The sequence below is a fragment of the Drosophila virilis genome, chromosome X (genome assembly GCF_030788295.1).
Source record: "Drosophila virilis strain 15010-1051.87 chromosome X, Dvir_AGI_RSII-ME, whole genome shotgun sequence".
Lineage (NCBI taxonomy): Eukaryota > Metazoa > Arthropoda > Insecta > Diptera > Drosophilidae > Drosophila > Drosophila virilis.
The window spans coordinates 17,527,066-17,549,810 of NC_091543.1; the positions used below are offsets into that span (position 1 = coordinate 17,527,066).

The 22,745-nt window shown below is 44.9% G+C and overlaps 3 protein-coding genes across 4 annotated transcripts in view; all 3 read right to left on the bottom strand.

Annotated features, from left to right (window-relative positions):
* LOC6635438 (E3 ubiquitin-protein ligase KCMF1) overlaps positions 1 to 22,745 on the bottom strand; it is a 126,203-nt gene that overhangs the window by 94,416 nt on the left and 9,042 nt on the right. Inside the window, exon 2 of the transcript XR_004305033.2 lies at positions 22,222 to 22,267. The gene's annotated coding sequence lies outside the window, so the exon portion shown is untranslated. The remainder of the gene's footprint in view (positions 1 to 22,221; positions 22,268 to 22,745) is intronic.
* Positions 440 to 4,488, bottom strand: LOC6636722 (importin-4). Of its 2 annotated transcripts, none has more exons than XM_002060076.4 (2): positions 2,485 to 4,488; positions 440 to 2,318 (listed from the first exon to the last, which is right to left on the bottom strand). In XM_002060076.4, the coding sequence occupies exons 1-2, from the start codon at positions 4,207 to 4,209 to the stop codon at positions 708 to 710; spliced, it is 3,336 nt and encodes a 1,111-aa protein (XP_002060112.1). In that variant the 5' UTR covers positions 4,210 to 4,488; the 3' UTR covers positions 440 to 707. The 2 variants fall into 2 exon arrangements, with proteins under 2 accessions (XP_002060112.1, XP_032295620.1); XM_032439729.2 differs by having other exon boundaries at positions 2,253 to 2,374.
* Positions 4,992 to 6,229, bottom strand: LOC6636698 (RNA polymerase-associated protein RTF1 homolog). The gene has a single exon (XM_002060077.3). The coding sequence runs from the start codon at positions 6,201 to 6,203 to the stop codon at positions 5,199 to 5,201; it is 1,005 nt and encodes a 334-aa protein (XP_002060113.2). The 5' UTR covers positions 6,204 to 6,229; the 3' UTR covers positions 4,992 to 5,198.

Sequence of the window (22,745 nt, forward strand, 5' to 3'; positions counted from 1 at the left end):
ATCAATCACCCCCAAACATCGCTTTATTGCATTGTTTCATTGGCTATTATCCACCGGACAGCTTGGAAAAATGAACAGCAGTCCACTTAAATAGCTTCATGACATTTAACTTTGATCGATTGCCGAGTAAATACATCTAACTATATTATATATTCTGCAGAGCTAGAGCATTGACAGCGCGTATAAAAGGTTGATCACGTTCCAAGTCCCTTCAGCTGAAATACTTGTGCTCTAAGCACTGGCCAAAATGTTATACACTGTAAAAAAAAAAAAAACACTAAAATTAGGAAAGTAAGAGGGCTACCGTTACAATCTTTCTAGCTGCTTGCTGCGCACCTTAAGCTGACGTGTTCTTCTTTCCCCCACATCTCTGTGTAAGGTCTAAGCTAGGCATAGCTTTTTATCAATGCGAAAATATTGCATAACGACAAACCGCAATAAAATTTGCTCAGGTACTGAAATTTTGATTTTATTTACCGATAGTAAGTGCACCAGAATTTTGTTGAGTGCGTTTTAACGTTCGTACCAATTGAGATCCCGTGTTGTAATTAATTGGCCCAACCTAATGCATTTTTATTACCCCGTCCCGAATTGCAATTCACTTTTTTTTTTCAGGTTTTCTCGCAGCTCTCTATGGAATACTGCATATAGTATTTTTTTTATAATCTTTAGTATTTTCCAGTGTAAGAAAATACACAATACTTTTCTTATGTGATTAAGGCACTAGCGCCAGGAAACTGTTGCCCGATGTCATCGTAGAGTGACGTCTGATCAACCTTGATGAGAGCCAGCAACTCGATGGCAGTCTGACGCGTGTCCTCGTTGGGCAGCTGGTGCTTCTCCAGCGATTCGAGCAGCACTTTTAGAGTCTGGCTGAGGTGTGGTTCCAGCACAGCTGGTTTCTGCTGATAGAGTTTGCGCAGAGCGGGAACCACTTGGATATAGGCATCGAAATTGTGGCTAAACGGAAGATTTTCGTACACTAAAGGCAGAACCTGTTCGGTGGACAGGGTTTCGCAGTTCATCATCATGCGCGCCAGAATTGCGGCAACCTGCTCCCGCTTCTCGTTGGCCAGTGGCGAGTTGGCATTCAGGGCATCGATAAACACCTGTGAGGTGGCCGTGATGATGGTCTCCATGTTCTCTTTGTCATGGGCGTGCGTGAGCATCCAGTTGATCAAGTTGATGGCAAACTGAATCACATGCGGCTTGTTGTCCATCATGCAGTCTACAACGCTATAGCAGAGCACGTCGTAGTACTGCTCGGCGATAACTCCAAGCGGCTCCATGCAGCGATAGACGAGCTTGTAGAGAAAGTACAGATGCGGCGTGATCTGGCCAGTGGGCTCGCACTGGCGCAGGCTCTTCAGAAAGCGATTGCTAATGCTATGAAAATGGCCAGCAAATTGGCGTCTACGCATCGACTGGCCAAAAACGGGCAGCATCTCGCCGGCGGCCTCCATTACTTGGATCTCGGAATGTAGGGCCTGGCTCCACTGTTGCAGTACGGACATTTTCGTGTCCTGGCCAATATCGAACTGACAGTTGAGCTTGCGGCGCAGGGTCTTGCGCACAATATTTATGATCATATCGGCAAATCCCTCACCTTCCAGAGCCTCGGACCCAAACAGTTTGAGGAATTGTGTTATGCAGTTCATGGCGGCAACAACATTGGCCGTCTCCTTGGCCGTTTCCACAAAGTCAACCAAATCAGGCATTAGTTCGTTCAACTGGCACTTGGCCTCGTTTCTGTCGCCCTTGCGGTACAGAAGAATGGCAAATTCCGTCAGCACCTCGAATGCAGCCCGTTTGCCCAGCTCGTTCTGCGAATCCGTGTACGAAGAGACACAGCGCGTCGCCTCCGATATATAGGGCATTACCGTGTCCGGCATGTTGATGGCCAATGTCTTGAGGCACAATAGTGCCTCATCGGGTGCAGCCGAAGTGCCTAAGCTGCCAATGCTGCTAGTGATGCTTCTTGTGTTGCCCTCTCCCGTCTGATCGCCGTGGCCGTCCCCAATGCTGTCTTCTTCGGCACAGACACTTGCATCTGCATCGGTCTCGGCATCGAATCCGTCTTCGTCCTTTTCGTCATCGCTGTCCTTGCCATCCTTAATTGCAGCCAGAACTCCAACTATAAGAAATGAAAAATTCACTCGAATCTGTTCCGGCACATAGTTGGACAGCATCGCGAGCATGTCGAACATGAAGACTTGTGTACTACTCATGTGCTCCATCATCTCCAAATAGCTGTCCATCAGCACCGGAGCATTCTCAGCGAATTTCTCAGAATCAACGTTGCTCAGCATATTGACTACCTGCAATAGGGTTTTCAACTTTTAGAGAGTGAACTAACCATATGAGCCTTCTGAGCCTTATTTGAGGCCATGAGAATCGCATAGAAAAGCGAAGTAAATGGGGAAAAAGGTTGGAAAGATGTAAATTCACAAAATCGCATTGAAGGCCGCTTGTTAACAAACTAACCTGTATAGCTTGAGTTCGTAGAAGCATCCGTTCCTCCGGAGGCTTCTCTCTAACCAGAGGCAGCGTAATGGCCAGCACCTCATCAAAGTGCGGCCTAAATAAATCTTTTGATATTTTGCCTAAAGAGGCGACGGCACTCAACGCCAGTTGGCGCAGCGAAATGGAATTGTTGTCCGGCTGCAAAGCACCCATTAGCCGCTTCATTAGTTCACCCAGATGTGGCTGCAATGCCTCCCGCCTAAGGCTCTCACAATAAATTTCCAGTGTGCAGAACATGCGTGTTTGTGACTCTGTCTCATGGTCGGCTATGCGCTGCTCTGGCGTCATCTGATCAAAGAATTCACAAAACAGGGGCAGCACTTTGGGCGCCATCACGGTAATCTCCGGCTGCAGATTCTCGGCCATAATGGATAGTGCGAAATGTGCTGACCTGCGTACCATTGGCTCCACATCACGAATGCCCGTCTCGACCGCCGAAATAAAGCTGCGTAATGGTGCATCGGCCAGTAGGTCTGTAAATCCCTTGGCCATCAGAGCTAGAAACAGCTGGGCGGCCACACGGTGCACCGCCGACTGCTGTTGCTCTAGTTGCGGCTGCATCAGGCGCAGGGCACGCAACGCAACGCGATTGGTGTCCGATTCGGCGGCAACAAGGATCACCGTTTGGGCGGCCTCGGATAGCGGCGATTGTGCCTCCTGTGTGTCGCCCAAGTACAGCTCCTCGCCATCCGCATCTAGAGCCGGCTTGATGGCCATAAGGCGATATAGGGTCATCAGCAGCTTGTCCATCATTTTCAGCCGGATGATGTGCCGCCGCTTGCTGCGCACGCAGTTCCTCAAGGCCATTATGGCCTGGACACGGATCTCATCACCCAGATTTGTGTCGCTCGCCAGCAGAAAGAGCTCATCGAGCACCAGCTTCAGTTGCGGCCACATCAGCTCCGGCAAGTGCTTGTTCAGCTTTGCAAGCACATCGAATCCTCGACAGCTGCGTTTCGGATTCGGCTGATATGCAAAGGCATGCGTCATCTGCATAATCAAAGGCAGTGTGGCGGCCAGTTCTTCTTGATCACAGGGACGCCTGCTGAAAAGCGGTATGGCCATGTGCCAGCCAGACAGTAAATGTTCCGTTGCCGGTGTGGCCAATTCGCCCTGCTCCTTGGCCAGTTCCAGAGTACGCACGAATATGTTCTTGGCACGCACCAAATATTTCTCGAACATATCCGGCGATGTTTTCACGAGCAACTTAAAGCAAATAGCGCCCAGCAGCTGGCTAAGTTTATCACTGGATACGCACAGCTCCTCCACATGATCTATGATGAGATCGTTCCAGGCCGCAGCCTCAGCATTCCCAGCATCCAGCAGCAGGCCCATCACAAGTCCAACATTACGCACTACGGTCAGCTGCAGGTTTTCATCATCGTTCATGGTCAAACTCTTAAATGCGCCGAGTAGCGCATCCTGGGCCTCCTTCTGCTGGTTGGGCAGCAGGTTCTTCCAGACGTCCGGCTGGCCCAGCCGATTCTTGAGTATATGTCCGGCACATTTGCGCATCGCCGGCAGCTTGCCAACATTGCCGAGCACCATGCACACCTGAACCGTGCTGTCTGGATCTGTGTAGAGGCTAGTTAACTCCTCGGTGGATTGCCGCACCACGTCCGAGTGGGCGTTCATCATGTCGCCCAATAGGCGTACCACTTGCGTGCGATTCTCCTCATCCGCCATATTGATTGGCTCTAGTGAACACTTCGAACCAGCAACTTCTCTTACGCGACTAATTAATCTCGTTAACCAAACTCAAATGTCAATGAAAGAAGAGTTTAAAAACTCGTATGTACGCCAGTTGCAACTGCTTGAGGCACTTATCAAACTCAGATATCCAAAACATATATATATATATATATATATATATGTATGTATATATAATGTATAAATATATGTATAAAAATGTATAAGAATAATCACTATGGTTTTCCAAAAGTTCAACTTTTATTTTTGGAAAAAGTAAAAAAATATATATATAAATTTCTAAGCACGTTGCTTGTTAGAGCTAAAATCGAACTGAACTGAGAAATTAAACAAAACTGCGTACGTGCACGAAAAGTGTGTCTGCTCGACGACTTCTATGATTGCTTCAAAATGTTGTGCGCTTACGAAACTAAGTAGGAAAATACTTAACATCATTTCCCGGCTCAACGCTTTTTCCAGGCCGTTTCACCTTGAGCCGTCATTTGTATTCACCCAAGTGGATTTGCCGCAGTCAGTGGATGACGTTTCGAACAACATTTTATTTATTTATTTTTTATAAATATTTGACAGTTGCCCGTGCACTCTGTATAATATATATAATTTATAATATAATTTCGAAACATGACGAATGAAACTTGAACTTTCCCCCGTTCAAATTTGCATTTGCATTTTTCACCCAAAAGCGTGGAAATACGCATTGTTACAAATCTTTGAAAGAGTAGAATTTTCCTAACTTTCTAAAAAGTTGATGCGATAGATTGGGCATCCAAGGCGACAGTCAGTCAATCAATCGTTGGGAATAGCTTTCTATATATTCCCTCTTCGATTGATCTGATTTTGTAAGATTTTTATTTTTGTATTCTACAGCTGCAACTTAATAAATGTGTTCAACCATAACTAAAACAATATACTTATTTCCGAATTTAGCGGCGCAAACAGAAATTTTAGTCGATTCGCCCAAAAGGCTAAGCGCTGGGTATCATTGGCTCTGAGCGCCGTGCCTCCAGCTCCTCCGAGCCGGGCTCGGGCCTTGTCAGTTCGCCAGATCCCTCGCTGCCAGCAACAGCTTCCAGTTCAGGATTTGGTAGTGCTGGTGGCGGCGGTGGCGGCGGCGGACGCTGCAATTTCCATGGATAGACACCGCCCAGACGCTCCAGCAACCCGCCTTTGGGCACTGGACGCATCGGCATCGCGAGTGGCAGCAGCCCGTTCTGCTTCAGCAAGGATGATATTTTGCCCTCGCTGTTGAGCGCATTGTAGAGCTCGACTTTTTTCTGTGAGATGAGCTCCGTGGTGGGCCATTCGATGGCCTGGCAGATGCAGTTATCGTGCCAGAAATCGAACTCCTCGCGCGTGAACGCCATGTTGGAGATGTCGTTGAGCTCGTGCTTCATTACGAGATCCTCGTAGCGCAGCTGGAGCGCAATATTGGTGGGCGTTTTGCCCACATAGTAGCCCTCCGGCAGTTCCGTGATGTCCATAATCTCGGCAATGCGATACTCAGGCAGCACATTGATCGGGTTAATGTTCAGGCGCACAAAGCAGCTGCGCACAGCCTGCTCGAATGTGGTGCTGTGCAGCAGCTGCTCGATGCGATGGCGCGTCAGACGCAGTGCATCCAGCTGCTCAAGCGTGCGTATGGGCTCTGCTGCTGCCGCTGCTGCTGCGGTCGGATCCTGCTCCTCATCATCGTCGGAGCGCACTGGCAGGGAACGCAATCGTCGCAGCTCCCGGACAATCTCCGACTTGGGACGATGTAGACGCTTCTCGTTCGTCACATTCCATGACAGCTTCTGCGGCTGCATAAACGACGGCAAGTCACTTGTGTCATACAAACGTGGCGAACTACGTTTCAGCTTGGACTTGGACTTGCCACTGGTCTTGGGCTTCGCTCCCGACATTTCTATCACTCGAAGCTGGCCCCGATGTTGGCACAGTATCAAACAGTCTATAATAGACACTTTAGACATACGCTGCTCTCCTTATGTGTGTGCCTGCTGATTGTTTTCTCCAGGCCCACTCCGTGCCGGCGCTTGGCTCTTGGCTCTTGGCCTGCTGCCTCGCCAGCTTCAGTCGGCTGGCTGCGGTTATTAATTTGGAATTTCAATTGCTTTTGAATGGCGGCCAAGTGTGGCCGCTTCAAGAGTGCCGACTAAATGGATTTCGTTTTTAATCTTTTATTTATATTTTGCCAACTGCATGGGGCATATTCCCAGGCAGATCTGGCTCTCAACACACTTCAACAATTTTTTTTATGGAAATTAGTTAAGTTTTTGGAACATTCACAGTGTCACGCAATGCACAAATTGTGAACTAATATCTTTCAATTAAAAAAAATTATATTAAGACAAATAAAAAACGTGATTTCTTGCTTTAGGTGCGTTTGTTGTTGGTTCAACTAGTTCGGCTTGTGATTTGGCTCAAGGCAAGTTAAAATTTGGAATGTCGACTTGCAGCCCTGGCATGAAATGCAGGGTATTACACAACGCATCATTTTTTTCCGAACGTTTGTGATGGCATTTAATGACTTTTCTTCACAATCCGAGTCTTTCGCTTTTCCTGCTCCTTCCTGTGTGGGCCATAAATGCCAGCCAACTATTAAATTTATATTAATTTGGTTTTATTTTATTTCATTTTTTTTTATGTCTCTTTTTTGGCAACAATTGCTTGGCACATACGCCTCGGGTGGGCCGCAGCCCAACTGGTGTGAGCGGAGCATTTGCCATTAAATTGGCAAAAGATTTATGGTACAATTGCTTTAATTACAGTTGCAGCTAATTGTATGCAGCCCGGGGGCAGATGCTCTAGATGAGACTACCAGCTCCCATCTCTGCCGCTGGCTGGGCGCCCAGTCGAGCTGCTGCTCCTGTTGCTGGAATCTTTGCATGCTTTGTATGTGCGAGTCTGCATAAATAACTTAAATGTGAGGCTCGATGAGCACAAGGTGAGTGTGGAGGATGCGGATGGACGAGCCCATTGAAAATGCGGCTCACGCATTGATTCGAAACTGCCAAAGAAACACACACACATATATATAGATATATGTAAGTATATATATACACCCTCACACACTTGACGGCAAACTCGTTTATGCAAGCGCAGTCATCATCATCCACATGCTCATCCAGATCCTCAGCTTCATCCTCAACCTCATCCACATATTATGCTCGTCCAGCATCGTCAGCGTCGATGACTTTGCCCAACTCAAAATTCTTCGATGTCTTCGATTCATTCTTGATATACATACATACATATATACATATGCGTTTGTGTGTGTAACGATTTGTGTGCGTGCATTGGATTTTTGGTCTCGACTTTATGATAAATTTATAAATTAATTTTGTTGAAGAAACTTGCGAAACACCTATAGAACACTGGCAGTGCTGTTCGAAAGGATTCAGACTGTGTGGATGCCAATGCAGTTAGTCTCATTGAATCACGTACCACATGAATGCTCATTCATTTTTTTTGAGGGGGGCGTGGCAGTTCATGTATGCATGATAAAGCATCAGAGAGTTCACGCATAAACGCGTCAGTGCCAGGGATGAGCATATTTATGCGAACTAAGACGTTTGAAAGGTAAAAAAGCAGGGAAGAGAGGGAGAGAGTGAGGGGGAAAGAGAGAGAGAGAGAAAGAGAGGCATAGAATGAGAGACAGAAGAGAGATGTAATATTTAACCAGACTTTTGGGTTGCTTCAGAAGACACACAAACTATTTGAAAATCGAGAAAAGGTAAAAGAAAGGAAACAAATGAAAGAGAAAGGAATCATATCGTAAAAGACAAAGCGAGAGCGGAACAAGAACGATATAAGGAATGGCTTGTTGTCTGGGGAAAGTCTAACGGTTTTAACAATTTGAGGAGTTTCCTTTTTAGAGGTGAGACTGTAAGATAAATAGATTGATGGCCAGGAGAGAAAGGCGAATTTGCGGCTACTCGTAAAACTTTTCTATTCTTCATAAAATAAAATGTGAATTTATAGAAATTCAGTTTTTAGATTTCAGCGAGTGAGACAGAGGTGAAAGGAGAAAGAGATGAGTAAAACAAAGATGGAGAGATGGAGGAATATTTAAGGCTTGTACGGGTAAAAGCAAAGGCTGAGAACAACTTTATAAAAAGTTCAGTTCACACAGCGAATTTATGTACATTCTGTTCAAATATAAGCGATAAAGAGGAAGAGAGAGAGAGAAAGAGAGGGAGAGACTGTGATAGAGAGAAGGTGGGGTAAGAGCGAGATGGAGGAATATCTAAAGATTGTTAAGGCAAAAGCAAAGTCTATCTGCAACTTATTCAAGCTATAAAGAGCAAATGAGGGATTGAAAAGAGAGGCAAAAAGTAGATAGAGAAGAGAGAGAGAGAGAGGGATGGTGCAAGCGAGAGCGAAGGAGAAATTTCTGAGGCTCGTAAAGGTAAACACAAATGCTGGGAATTTCTTTCTTGGAAACGAATTGAGCTAGAGAGAGAGACAGAGAGAGAGAGGGAGAGAGAGAGAGAGAGAGAGAGAGGAATGTTTAAGTATGGATAAGCTAAAATGAAAAGCGAGAGAGCAACCAGCAACCGAAACAGAAAATATCTTAATATTCACCCACTTGAATTTGCGATATTAAATCATAATTTAATGTCAAAGCAAAAATATAAAAAAAAACAAAAAAGAATACCATTTAAAATTATTTAAAATTGAATTCGTAGCCGTAACTGTCTGGAAAAAAGAAAAGATTATCCATTTCACGCCGTCTGGTCGCCATGTGGAGCACTCGTATGCAAAGCCAGCAATGTGAACACCTTTAAATGGCAAAGTTATGCCCGTGGGCTGAAAAGTAGGCAACAGCCACGCCTTGACGTTGACGTTGCCGCACAGAGAATGGAAAAGTTTTCTGGCCAACATGCAAGCGGCACCCTCATCCAGCTGCCTGACATGCCAGCCGCTCGAGTTATAATGTACATAGTACAAGTATTTAACACTGCTGGCGGCTTCTTTTTTTTTTCTTTTTCCTTTTTTTTTTTTTTTTTGGAATCGGGCAGGATACGAGGGGCACGGCGCGGGCTGATGGGCAGGGTGGTCCGTCTAAGTGAAAAACAAGCAAATAAACGAGCGCCTGCTGCTGCAAACAGGCAAAGCTACAAATGAATCTAGGATACGGATACCCATGTCAAAAAATAAAAGTCCTGCATACGCCACAAAACCAACCAACCCCCTGCCCCCCCTCCCTGACAACGTTCGCGTTTCTAGGTGAGTGGGCGTTTTGGTGGTTGGCTTTCGGCCCGGGCTGTAGCTTGACTAGGCCAGGGGCAGCGGCAGTGGCAGTGGCAGCGACTGACTCTGGGCCCAAAGAAACTTGTTTGTTGCACAGAAACAAAAGCGCTTCCGCTTTTCATGTAAAATGACAGAAACAAGTGTTAATGGTTTTGAGCTTAGGCTTAAGGAGAGAGACAGCGAAGAAGAGAGAGAGAGAGAGAAAAAGAGAAATGGCGAGAAACTGCGATATCAAATAAGTGGATGGATAGCCAAACGAAGAGAGAGGAAGAGTCAACTGGGGTTAAAGCCATAGTCCGACCATAGACAGCATTCTCGATTGAGAAGACAGCAGCATTTAAGAAGTAGAGCGCGCCTAATGATCAGTCTAATGATATCTGTCAATTGATTGTCTAGCAATCTCTTTATTTCGTACATAGCAGCGAGCTTTCAAAGGGGGCAGTCAATGAGAGCGACTGAGGAGACTGAGGCAAACTTGAAGCAGAGCGCAACGAATGATCGTTGCAATGGAGTCTCAATAAATTGTGCGCTTATAACAGTCAGCTTTTAAGTGTCTCACACAATGAGACTAAGTCAGCTTTTGAATGGCTAACCCAATAAGAAAACGATTTGTGAGCAGCAGATAAGAAGAAAAGCCAACTGATCGCTTTAATGGAATCGCAGTAAATATGGTTGTCTTCCGCTTTCATAGCAGCCGGCATTTAAGCGGCTCAGTCAATGAGCGTGAATGATCCCTATAATGGAATGTGAGTTAATGCATTATCTATTGATCTATTCAGAATTACATAGCAGTCAGCCTTCAGAAGGCAGTTTGGGAGCAACAGGCATTTGATAAGCATTAGTTCTATATTAGTTAAGACAGCGAGCTGGTTCGTGAGCTGAACTACAGACAGTTCTTTTCGGATTTGCAGCCACGTTTTAATATAATTTTGCCAGGTCTCCAACAAGCTTTAATTGATTCAATATGCTTAGCTTTTTCAGTCTGTTCAGCAAAAACTTTTTCTAGCTTCAATTTAAAGCGCTTGCATGCAATTAATTTTTCTTTTTTTTTTTTGTTAGGTTTCTTTAACATTTCGAGTTTTGACGTTTTTCGATTTTGATAGGGTTACGATGCAGTCACTATTTTTTAAATGCCCAACCAGCAGACATAGCCACAGCCGAGCCTCATCCTCTCTGTTCGCATTTTCACGTCTGCCCCTCTCTGCGCACGACAAGCTCGCCCTTGCTGCTTTTGCTGCTGTGGTAGCTTTTGCATTTTACCTCCAGATATTCCGTATGCATATGCAAATGCCTCGGCCTACATGTGTCAGTGCCCGCTGCAACGCGCTACCCCTAACTAATGCAGGGTGTAGCGTGCGGCTTGGGGCTGGGGCTGGGGCTGGGGCTGGGGCAGGAGCTATGCATGAAGTTTGCCTGCGCGTTGCCTACTTTTTTGCGCTCGTTCCTTGGCGCAGTTTTTTGTTTCTCCTGCTGCTCTGGAGTGTAAAATTACAATAATGAAAATGTATTTGCGAAACTCGCCTAATTAGTTGAATATGAGGCATGTTGCTATTCAAATATGCACATGCTAGTGCGCTGGGCGTGCCACTGTCTACGCCCAGTGCGACGCTTAAATTGCAACCGGCTGGCCAATTGCGCAGCCAGCTTTAAGCTTAAACTCTGCTGACCCGGCCTCAACACAGCAACAGTTCAATTGACACAAAAAAGACGGCGAGAAAAAAACAAGAACTCCCAATTACTTAGAAGCGCTATAAATTTTTACGCAACGTCGCTTGTCGGGTGGTGGGAAGTGTGTGTGTGTGTGTGTGTGTGTGTGTGTGGGGGGAGGGGGGGAGGGAGTTTGGTGCTGGAGCAAGCGGTGTGGCAAGTGTTAAAGTTGTCGTTGTCGAGCATCGAACGCACCTGCCACCCGGTGAGCTCTAAAGCCCGTTTGACTTTTGTCGAAAAACTTTCTAAACACACACTTCTGTTCCTCTTGTTGTTGTTGTTGTTTTAACTGCTATTTTGGCAACTGGCAGCAGGTGAGCGCACAAATTTAACACATTAAAGCAAGTTATTGTAATTGGACAGCGCTTGGCCCAAGCGGCGTATACGCAATGCGGCTAGCTTGGAATAGCAGGAAGCTAGTCGCAGATCGCCTGCCATCAAATGTCTGTCAAACATGAGCAAATATAATCTGGCGCATTTGACAAGCGCATTTACACAAATTACCGCATCAAAGCGAGCAAAGTGGGCAAAGTGGGTGAAGTGGGCGTGGTGACACACACACACACACACACACACACACACACACATATGTACATATGATAATCACAACACATCAAGTGACAATTGAAACCGCAAACAGACAAACGGCGTGACAGAGCAACGGCTGCCTGTCTGTAACTGATATGCCTCCAAGGAGTAAGTGGCAAGTGGCACTGCCAACCCCACAACCCACACCCCACGCCCCACACTCGTCACCACCCGCCCACAATCATGCCCACTCTCTGTCAGGCATTGTGCATGCGTAACATGCGATTAACTGCGGCTGAGCCGCAATTAACTGTAAACAGACGGAAATTCTCAGCTGCTTTGTCATACAAGGAGCTGGCAGCGGGCGTGGCAGGCAACTGGAAACCGAGACTGGCCCCGAAAATCCAAACGGCACATATATCCAAAATGTGGCATTCAATCATTGCATGCACCCACTGCCAGTGGAAGCGCCTCCATGATTGATTTGCTGAGTGAATAATTTCAATGTTGTCTAATATTTATTACAAATATTAGTAAATTTCATATTGGGCCTAGCTCAAATTAACTGAAATTTAATTCCTTAAATGCCTGAAGGCTAGTCGAACGCATATTATTGTTCCCCAATTATTAGCTCAAAATAATAATAATCATATATGCAATTTTCAGCATAATTCGAGCTGCTTTTCAGTCCAATATATGAATATACTTAGAGCTAGCTCAGTGACCCATTATCTAAGCAAGGATATGAACGGATGGATACAATGCTGTCTTAGCCGATGCCAAAGTTATTTGGGGGCAAAACAGGGGCAGCAAATATAGACTGCAACTCATGCTATAAAATGAAATACACTTAATATATATGCTATTCTATAAACTTTAACTGGAATACGCAGGCTCTAGCTCTTAAAACCTAAGAGAAATAAACTCAAAAAACAGGATTTCGATATCGATTTGTATCGATTGCTTGGAAAAGGGCAAGTTATCGATTATCTGACTGTGTACGCACATTTGCACAAATACATAATACCCTTTTTATGTACATACAATAAGAATTAATAAAAATTAAAATCATAATAAGATAGTTATTTATTTAATTAATAATTTGCTTATAGACTTTTCAAGAAAATTCGTAAATTTTCCTTGCCTCTTGAGGTCTTTAACTGAATCAACTCTCCCAAATAAATGTGCTTCTCTGCCTTGAATTCATATTTCGATTGAAGTTTCCTTTTGAATGCAATCTAATACAATTAAGTGAATATCTCTTAACCTACTTACAGACAGATGCACACGCACATACATACACATGTATATACACATAGATATATGTGTGTACACATGTGGGTTCATTGAAATATCATATGAGACAGGTTCTCAGCCAGTAAATGCCACATTTCAGACTCGTGTGTGCCACACTTTGTGTCACATCGAGTGCGAGGCCACTTAATAATAACGTAGCGCCAAATTAGACAAACATCAGATGCGACGTATGCTGTGCATGTGCGTGTGAGTGTGTGTGTGTGTGTGTTTGAGTAGCTCGAAAGGAAAAATAAAAGAGGAAGAAAATATAATAATAAAAATGTACAAGTAAACGACGCACACGACAAACACACGGCCAAAGGACACGCTTTATGAAGATGCCCAACTCGCGCACACTTGGCATATTTCTCGCTCCCGCTATCGTTCCCACTCTCACTCACACCCTCCCTCTGTCTCTCTCTCCCACCCGGACTCATTTTTGGCGGCAGCTAAAAGCCAACGGCGTATGACAATTGCAGCGCATATCCGCTTCCGGTTTGGCTTCAGCTTATTCCTCAGCGCACAGGCAGGCACACAAAAGGAGGCCACATCAATTTGGACGCGTGCACATTTATCCTAATCACACACACACTCACACACACACACAAAGGGGAGTAGGGCAGTTTATTTATGTGCCTGCTTCTTTTGACGTTCTTTTATTATTTTAGTCGCTGACATGTCAGATGCCCCGCCAGCACAGAAGTCGCTCTCTGTCTGCCCGCTTCGCATCCGCTGCTCACTTTTGTCGCAATTTAGCTAAAAGCGTTGTCTAAGAGGAAGTCCTTTTTATAAACCTTACTGTGCTGCGGCTGTCCTTGTGCGTGTGTGTGACATTCCCTTAGAAAAATGAGATGCACAAGTGCGCGACTGAACAACGCCCAAACCAGTAGCAAATGTCGCGCTCCTGTCACGCCATGCTACGCCCCATTGCCAGGCAGGCGGGCAGCTTAGTTCCTGCTTTGGCTTCTTAAGCGCTTTGCTAGCGCTTCGTTTAAGTGGATATGGTTGGCATTGTGTTGGCAGCCAAAAAGGACAACTCAATAACCCAATCAGCATGCCAGGAATCTGCCCCATGAGCCATCAAATGCGATTCTGAACGCACATTTAGTTTTTTGATTAAAATTAATTATTGAAATATTTTGAGTACAACTAAAATCAAAACCCAAACTCCTGTTTACTGTTTGTACGTATCTGTGTGTGTGTGTGTGTGTGTGCGTCTGAGGCTGGTTGTGCCTGTGTGTGTGTGTGCGCGCATTTGACATATGTCGCCACGATGTTGGCAAGGACAAAGGACAACTGTTGCTGCTGCCGCTGTTGGCTCTAGCTGCTGGCAATGTTGGTTCGTGTCTCGGTTGTGGCGGCCGGAAATGGCGTCAATGTCAACGTCGACGCCAAAATTGCTGGCAGACACATGTCTTCGTGTGTGCGTGTGTGTGTGTGTGTGTGTGTGTGTGTGTGTGTGATTTGACATGTGCGTATGCGGTTGCCAGCAGCACGTTTATGTCTATGGCCGCTGACTGTTGCTTCACGTGCTCGTTTACACTCATTTATCATAAAAATATTTTGTACTCACATTTTTATAAACTGTTTTGTTTCACACCCACACCCACACACACATACACACACACACACACACCCTCGCACACACACAAGCTGAACGAAGCGACATTTTTATGAAGCTAATTTGATGTTGTCATTCTTCATTTCGCGTTTTTGTTGCGCCATTTTCATTTTTACAGCTGCCACCCTCCCCCACACCCTGATATGAAAATGAAATTCCAGGAGTCAGGCCGAAGTCGAACTACTATGCCATAAAGCGACACCTAGCAGTCGTGCACTGCAAACTGTAGCTTAACGAGTGTCGCATGTTGCCCTCAACTGCCAGGGTTGCCCACTCGCCCGAGCTTGAGCTCTTGACTGTGTCAGTTGGCGTAAATGATATATGTTTCAACTGAATAGAGAGAGAGAGAGAGAGAGAGAGAGAGAGGGAAAGAAGGGGAGCAAGGGAAAAAGGAAGAAAGAGAGCGAGTATCACTAGAAGCACGTGCAACAATGATTTAGCCAAATTGGATTTGCTTGAACATTGCAAATGGAGTTGCCAGATGACCAAATTACTACTCTTGACGAGTAGTTTTATTTCCAAAACGAAGAGAACTTTTTATTCTTAAACACATTTATGTGTGAATCGAATATCACGTAGTAAATGCGCGCATTTCTCAGGCTCAATTGCTGCTATAACTGTGTGGGAATTATAATAAAAATGTTAACTTTATTAAAACTTGGTTAAATACTAAGCTATGTAGTCAGACGAAATCTTATATAATTATTGAAAGACACCTTACTGGACAACATGTTCGAAGGTATGCCCTGATGACATGCTCGAAGACCTGTCTTGCAGGACGAGCGTGCTTTTTAGCTTTCTTCTGAGGAAGCTCTATATGCAGGAAACAACCGAGGACATGTCATCAAGGCCGTCATGTAGGCTATTAGGAAATCATAGAAGATGTTCATGCGGTCTTAGCAGCTGTTATGAATAGGTGAGCACCGCTTGGGCTGAGTATTTTTGTGCTCTTCTATTTGGCCAAGAATTTCAAGGGAATCTTGTTAATATTTATATTATAAGCTGTTATCGAGGAATGCGCCTGGGAGCCTGCCGGCGCCTGTGCACAGCTTGTCCATTTGATGCCACGCCCCCGTTTGCAATGTACATACACCCTATTAGCATTCCGTCAGTTCGGTTGACTTTCGACATTGCCTTTGGTTCGGCTATGGCTTTAGCTTAGGCTAAAAATTAAAGGGTGCGGGAGTTGTGTGGACACTGGACGGGGGCTGAGAGTGCGGACTGTGGGTGTGCATTGTCCTGCTGTATGCCGCCTAACTGCCAGACTGCCTGACTGCTGACTGCTGTCTGCTGGCCTTGTTATTCGTTTAATTAGATTTCTCAAGTAAACCACAAAAACCGCACATTTTCTCAAGCAGCCCTGTTGCGGGACGGGTGCAGGGAAGCGACGCTGCGTTGCGGACCGGTAAGGAAGGGGCAGGCAGCGGCTTTTCAAGAATGTTTTGCTTAGCTTCAATGCAGGCTGCAATTTCTGAACTGTTGCTCCACACAAACCGCACAGAGTCCTGGCCATTTTCTTATTGGAAAGTTGCCGCTGAAAGGCTATTTTTCAACGGCAACGCAACGTAACGGTGAGAACAACGGCATAGGCATCCGCTGCCCCCCACCCTTCCCCCCTCTGACACACACGCACACTGTGTACACTATATACATATATTTTACTGCAACTTTTCATTTGCGCACTTTAATTTGCGGCGGAGCAACTCACAACTTTGCCGCCCAACCGCATCAAAGCGTGCTGCGAACTGCGAGCTGCTCGGTTGCCCAGCAGTAAGCAATTTGTAGGCGGACAAAAGCTTACGGCTATAAAACACACACATCGCCCAACAGGGTTGCATTTTGTGCGCGCTCTCTCTTGTTGTCTTTCCATATGTCTTTGGGCCACATTTATAAACAATCTAAGCAAAACTCAATTTAAAATTTCCTAAACGAACGATAATAACAACTAAGGCTTGCTGCCACGCCCATACTTGTGAAGGAGGAGGCCAGGTCATTCCATAAGCAACAACTGCATATTGTGTTCAAAACTGAGAAGCGTACATCCAGAGCTACATAGATGTAGAATCCGTTCTGAAACGCGCGAGCATGAATATCTTTTTAAGTGCACAGCGCACAGCAAATGCTCTATACTTGTTCTTCCCCTTCTTGGGGAACAAGTGTACTAAGATTTGAAAGAAAAACGAATAGGAAATTCTCAAGCTTATGTGGGCCATTTTTCGAGATCAGCACTAAGTAAATTTATTTCTAATAGTTCATTACCAATTTTTCAAAAGGATGAGTTTTGCATTATCTCTCATTATTTCTCTCTATCCTTCTCTGACTCATTCTTTCTCCCTCTTCCACTCCTGCTCTCACTCTCTCAATCTCTCTCTCTCACTCTCTCTCTCTGTCTCACTTTTTAAATCACTCTCTCTCTCTCTGTCTCTTTCTTCTTCTCCTGTCTCTTTCTATACTCTTCCCACTCTCTTTCCTCTCTTTCTCTATCTTTTTCTCATCCTCTCTCTAGCTGTTTCCGTCTAACATATTGAAATGACACACCACACAGAACAAATGCAAAACAGGGCACCGCTTCGACCCCTCTCTTTTGCCCTCCGCTCCACACCCCGCCCCAGCCCAGCAATTACGGCTGCTCTGGCTTTGTAGTCGCTGGCTCGTAACTTTTTCGCCTTTGTTCTGGGCTCCTTTTCCCTTTTTTTTTTGGCCTGGACCAGAAACACCTTGACTCGGGACCTGGCGCTTGGTGCTCGGTTTGGTTATCTGCTGTTGGGTCTTTATTGAATTGTCCCTTGGCCTGGGCCAGCGCCTTGGCTTGTGCCGCTTCTCATTTGCCGTCACATTTTTCTGCTGGTTTTTTTTTTGTTCTTGTATTTTCTTTTTGGTCGTCTGGTTTAGTTTGCTTTAGTCATTAATCTTCTTTGACGCGTTTAAATCACATGAATAACAAATTAGCTGGCATATTAGTAGCTGCGGCAAGGGCTGGCTTTAGATTCTGCCCCTTACCGATCTCTAACTCATCCAACAGACAGGTTGGCTGCTCGGGCCCGCATATGTGGCTGGGTGGTTGGTTGGGCGACTCTTGGCTTTGTCAAATGTTAAAAAATCTAATAACAAAAGCAGCGCACAGTGTCACAGGTCCTTTGGTGTCTTTCCCCAAACCCCCCTCCCCCCTAACCCATCCCAAACCTCCACAGCATTTAGCTCCGTGTCGTTAGCTATTTTGCATAATTCATTGGATTGTCCAACGGTGCGTATGCTTTTTATTACACCCACACTCTAGCCAGCTTCCCCCGCCCTCACTCTCACTCTCACTGTCACACTCTCTGTCTCGGTAGCTGTTGCTGCTTCTCTCTCTCTCTCTCTCTCTCTCTCTTTCACTTTCTCTACCGCTTTGTGTGCACGCTGTCAGTTTGCTAATTAGCCGCGCATTTTCATTGTAGCCTCGCGGCTCACAGCTAAAACTCGCCTTTCATATGCATATTTACTTATTTTTTAATGCAATTTAATTATTTTATTCCCAGCCCCAATTAGAGCACACACAAACACACACACACACACAGAGTTCAGAGAAAGTTGAGGGAGAGTTGTGACAGCTTTGTGTTGCTTGTTGGCTTATGTCTTGTGACACGTCAGAGTCAATTCAGATATATTAAATCCATTTTTAATCGCTTTGAGCTGCTGCCGCGCACAAATCTCTCACAACTTTCAATATGTTCGCTCATGCCCCATGTAGAGATATAAATTCTCCATATTCAATTATTTTTATTCAAGCATTTTAATTAATTTTTATTTTAATGCGCTTGCAGGAGAAAGGACTTCTGCATAACCAAATAATTGCTGTTTATATTAATATATAGTACATATCATACTTATTAACAGCTGAGTTAATAAGGCCATGTGCACCATGCCACCTCTTGGTTGCAAGCTATTTGCTCAGTTGTAAGGCTGCCAGAGCCCGACGGATCAGTTCACTATATCATATAGCTAAGATGAGAATGATTGGTCGGATATTATATAGAGTATTAGTCCGTATTATGCGACATATTTGATCTATTTATGCTGTTCTAGACTCCATTCTATTCTACATATAAGGTTTGGGGACTCAAGCTCTTAAAACTCTTTCGATATCGAATTCTATGAATTGCTTGGAAATGGCAGCTTATCGATTATCGACCTGCATGGGCTCTAGGAGCTCAAGTCTAGCTCTTATAGGCTCTGAGACGGACGGACGGACATGACTAGATCGACTCGGCTATTGATGCTGATCACGAATATAAATACTTAATGCATTTTCTATTTTTTTTTTATTTCATTTCGATATTTGCTCTGATTCAAGGCATGCATGATTCTGAGGACATCGAATTGACTATCTTCAATAGCTCTAGCTCTAAGATAGACTAAAGCAGGTTTATTGGTTTATGTTTAATTTAAGCCCGCATTCAGAAGATCAGCTGGGGCTTGTAGATGTTCAGATAATTTGCCTAGTTGTTAGGTCGCAGGTGCCTTTATAGCCATTTTTACGGGGTGTTTGCTAGTCAAGGACTCGTGAATATAAAATTTTTGAACTCTTTCAAAACAATTTCTAAGTTAAACTAAGACTTGAGTCATGTTTTGTGAAATTTGTTGCGCTGATTTCAAAAGCAAAATCCTAAAGCAACTAAGAGTCTTGCCGAGGTGAACTATCCAGCTTTATGGCTCCCAGGCACACACACACATAGAGAGAGATTCACATCTTATGACGCTAGATTCATAAGTTGCAGTTAGCTTGGCTGCTCGGGGCGTGGCACGGCTAGCTGCCACAATGCGGCCAACAGGGCGGCCATAAAGCAGGGCAACTGTTGCGCGATTGTCGAAGGCGGAAGCCACTTGGAAGCTAGTTGCGGCTAGCTAGGCGGGCATGCCCAGGCATAGCTGGCAGCGGGCCTGTTGCCACATAAACAGCAAATTTTATTAGATTACACATACGCCGCGTCTTCTGCAAGACAAAAGTTGCCTCGGTCTTGGCCGCCCGCTGCAGCTGCGGGCAAAGTGCAAAATTTTTATGACTCCCAGCGGATTTTTTGATACGGTTTTATGAGACGCGCGCGTGTTGTAAGCGGCAAATTCTTAGGCGATTCTCCACACCTCCCCATCCCCTTCTTTCTCCACCCAACCCCTCCGTTCACGCACATATCCTCGCCTGCCTTATCGCAGAGTTGAGCATTCGCTTGATGCGCTTTAATAGAAAAATATGCCGCTGCCATTTGGTTTTATTGCAGCCCCATCGACTTTGTCGGCATTGTGGCAACCCCTTTTATTTTGTGTGCCACCCTCGCGACAGGCAATCGAAAAGGTCCCCTTAGCAAGGCGAAAACAACAACTCGAACTTATGAGACTGAAGGCAAATTCATCAGCGAATTGATATGACGAACAATTCTGATGCAAAGTGCCAGAAAACCAATTTAAAAATATATTGAAAAGGTTAACAATAGCAAACATATATCTAGCAGATATTTTCAAAAGAAATGGGGAATATATTTTTATTGTTTTCAATTTCAATTGTGCCTTTCGTTCTGCAACAGTGGCTTATAAGTGTTATTTTTGGGGAGAGGTCGCCGGTTCAAATCCAGCAATGCATTAAAATATAATCAACATAGTTCTTGGAGCTTTACCTGACCTCAGACAGTTCTGATTAAATGCTAAACATCTCTGAGCTACCTTTTAACTAAATTCAATTTATTTTCCACTTAGCTGCTTAACGATCTATTTGGGGATGGAGACAACGGCTTCCCTTGCAGCTACTCGATATTTGTTTTTTGGTGCGTCACCCATTAATACACACACATACATGTGTGCCTGTGTGTGTGTATGTGTGTGTGCCGACTTACACCCGATCCCCTTGCTTTGAAAACTTTTGGAGCACACCAAGCCACCCAACCGCCCAACCACCCAACCGCCGCTGCTTGGGCCCAGCAACTGACTAACTAACTATGAATCTAGCCCATGAAGCATTCCTCTTTAAAACTTCTCAAAGTTTAGCACAAGCCAAGCGCCATACGCAGTCCAGCCCTTCCCTGCCGTTCGCCCACTCCCCCCACTCAGCGCTCCTGGCACCCAAAACCTGGCTCAAAACCCGACTCCGATTCCCATGCCCAACCGGGGGGAGGAACATACTTTTCGGGCAAGGCAAGTGGCAGCGCTGATTTACTTGGCAATTACAGCCAGTTGAGTGGCTGCTTGACGGTGGCGATGGGTGGTGGGCGCGGGGGGAAGCGTACTCATGCTTACAGATGAAGGCTCGGCATGTGGGCGTGGCGGCGCTCGTTCAATGCAATGAACTAGAAAGCTGTCTGATTAGCGTGGCGCTTGGCATAAAGTTAGCACAAGGCAGGCAGGCACACCAAAAGTTGCCACACACACACATACACACACACACACACGCGCAGATTTATTGAAGCCGCTGTCCGCGTCAATAATTTGCATGGGCTAACGCGCTGCGGGCAGGCGACGGGCACGGGGCAGCGGGGCACTTGGGTTAAGTCAGCGTCAACGTCAACGCGGGGACAAACTCAGCTGCAAACAACTCTCCCAACTTGATTCGTAGTGTCAATGGCCGCTCTACCTGCCTGTGTGTGTGTGTGTGGGTGTGTGTGTCTGTCTGTGTGTGTTTGTGTGCGTGGGAGAGAGTGTAAAAGCGTGTTAGGAAAACTTTCAACGTTTTTGCTCGAGTTACTTCTTTACACTTTTTGCTTTAACACTGCAAGTTGCAAAGCACAAACAACGACGCCGGCGCCAACGCCAAAGCCTGCGTTGACGTCGACGCCAACGCCGACGCCGACGTCAACGTCCACGCCAGCAGAGTGACAATAAATTGTTAAGTGTAAAAAGTTTATAGCATTTGAGTGAGTAAATGATGGCATCCGACTGGGGCTGGGTACTGGCAGCAGAGCTTAGCAAAAGTTCTAGAGAGATTTTGTGTGTTGGCCCCTAAAGCGGCAACTTGCAACTTGCAACTTGCAACTTGCAACGGCGCCACATGCTGCAAATTTGTGACACTTTAAAGCAGCTGCAGCAACAACAACAACAACAACAATAACACCAACAACAACGACGACAACGACGACGTCATTGAGTGCAACAACAGCCACAAGTGCCGCTACTTATGAGCTTTGAGTTAGTTTTGTGTAAAAGTCGTTTCGAGTTTGAGTTTAGCTCAAAGCGATCAAATAAAGAAGCCCTAGAGGTGCCACAACAACAACAAGGACAAAATTATACACACAGAGAGAGAGAGAGAGAGAGAGAGAGGAAGACACGCTTGTGGGCATGGCACAACGCCCACAAACGAGTCCAGCGAGCAACTTTAAGAACATCTAAAAAAAAGGTGAATTCACAATTGACAAAAAAAAAAACAATTGAAAAACATGAAGAATACGCTCGACTTCCACATACCCAGCAAACAGTTTTCAGGGGCAGGAATGAGCTGGGAATTAGGATTTTTCATGAAGTCACCCCAATTAAATAGGTAAATTTTTATAAATATATATATATGTTGATCAGATTTATATATGAGTATATATGTACAGATATTTATGTAAATTTATACTTACCCCAAAAAAATGCACGCAGACGCCAGATTTTCATATAGAAATATCACTAAAAGAACAAGAGAAGTAAAATTAAGTAACTGGATAAAATAAAGAGAGAAAGAGCGAGAAGGAGAGAGAGAATGAAGGTCGACTATGAACAGATATTACTTTTATTAGATTGGCAACTCAGCTTCTCATCTAACACTTCTAATAAAAGCATGAAAACTTGTTCGACTGACTTGAATTCATGAGAATCGAGGAGGAGGACTTTACTTTCAAGACGTTTTATTAAAATCGCAGCCAAGCAGAAAATAAAGTAATAAAAGGTAATGTACATATATACGTATATGCATACATATGTACAAAAAAAATACATACATACATACATACATACATACACACATTTGTACATACATATATGCATGCATGCATGCACACATATATACATAAATAGATACATACATACACACATATATACATACATAAATACGTACATACATGCATGCATACATACATACATGCATGCATACATGCATACATGCAGA

Coding starts and splice junctions, on each gene's coding strand:
- LOC6636722 (XM_002060076.4), bottom strand. CDS start 4,209: ATGGCGGATGAGGAGAATCGCACGCAAGTGGTACGCCTATTGGGCGAC. Junction 2,319..2,484: donor TACGAACTCAAGCTATACAG/GTTAGTTTGTTA, acceptor ACCCTATTGCAG/GTAGTCAATATGCTGAGCAA.
- LOC6636698 (XM_002060077.3), bottom strand. CDS start 6,203: ATGTCTAAAGTGTCTATTATAGACTGTTTGATACTGTGCCAACATCGG.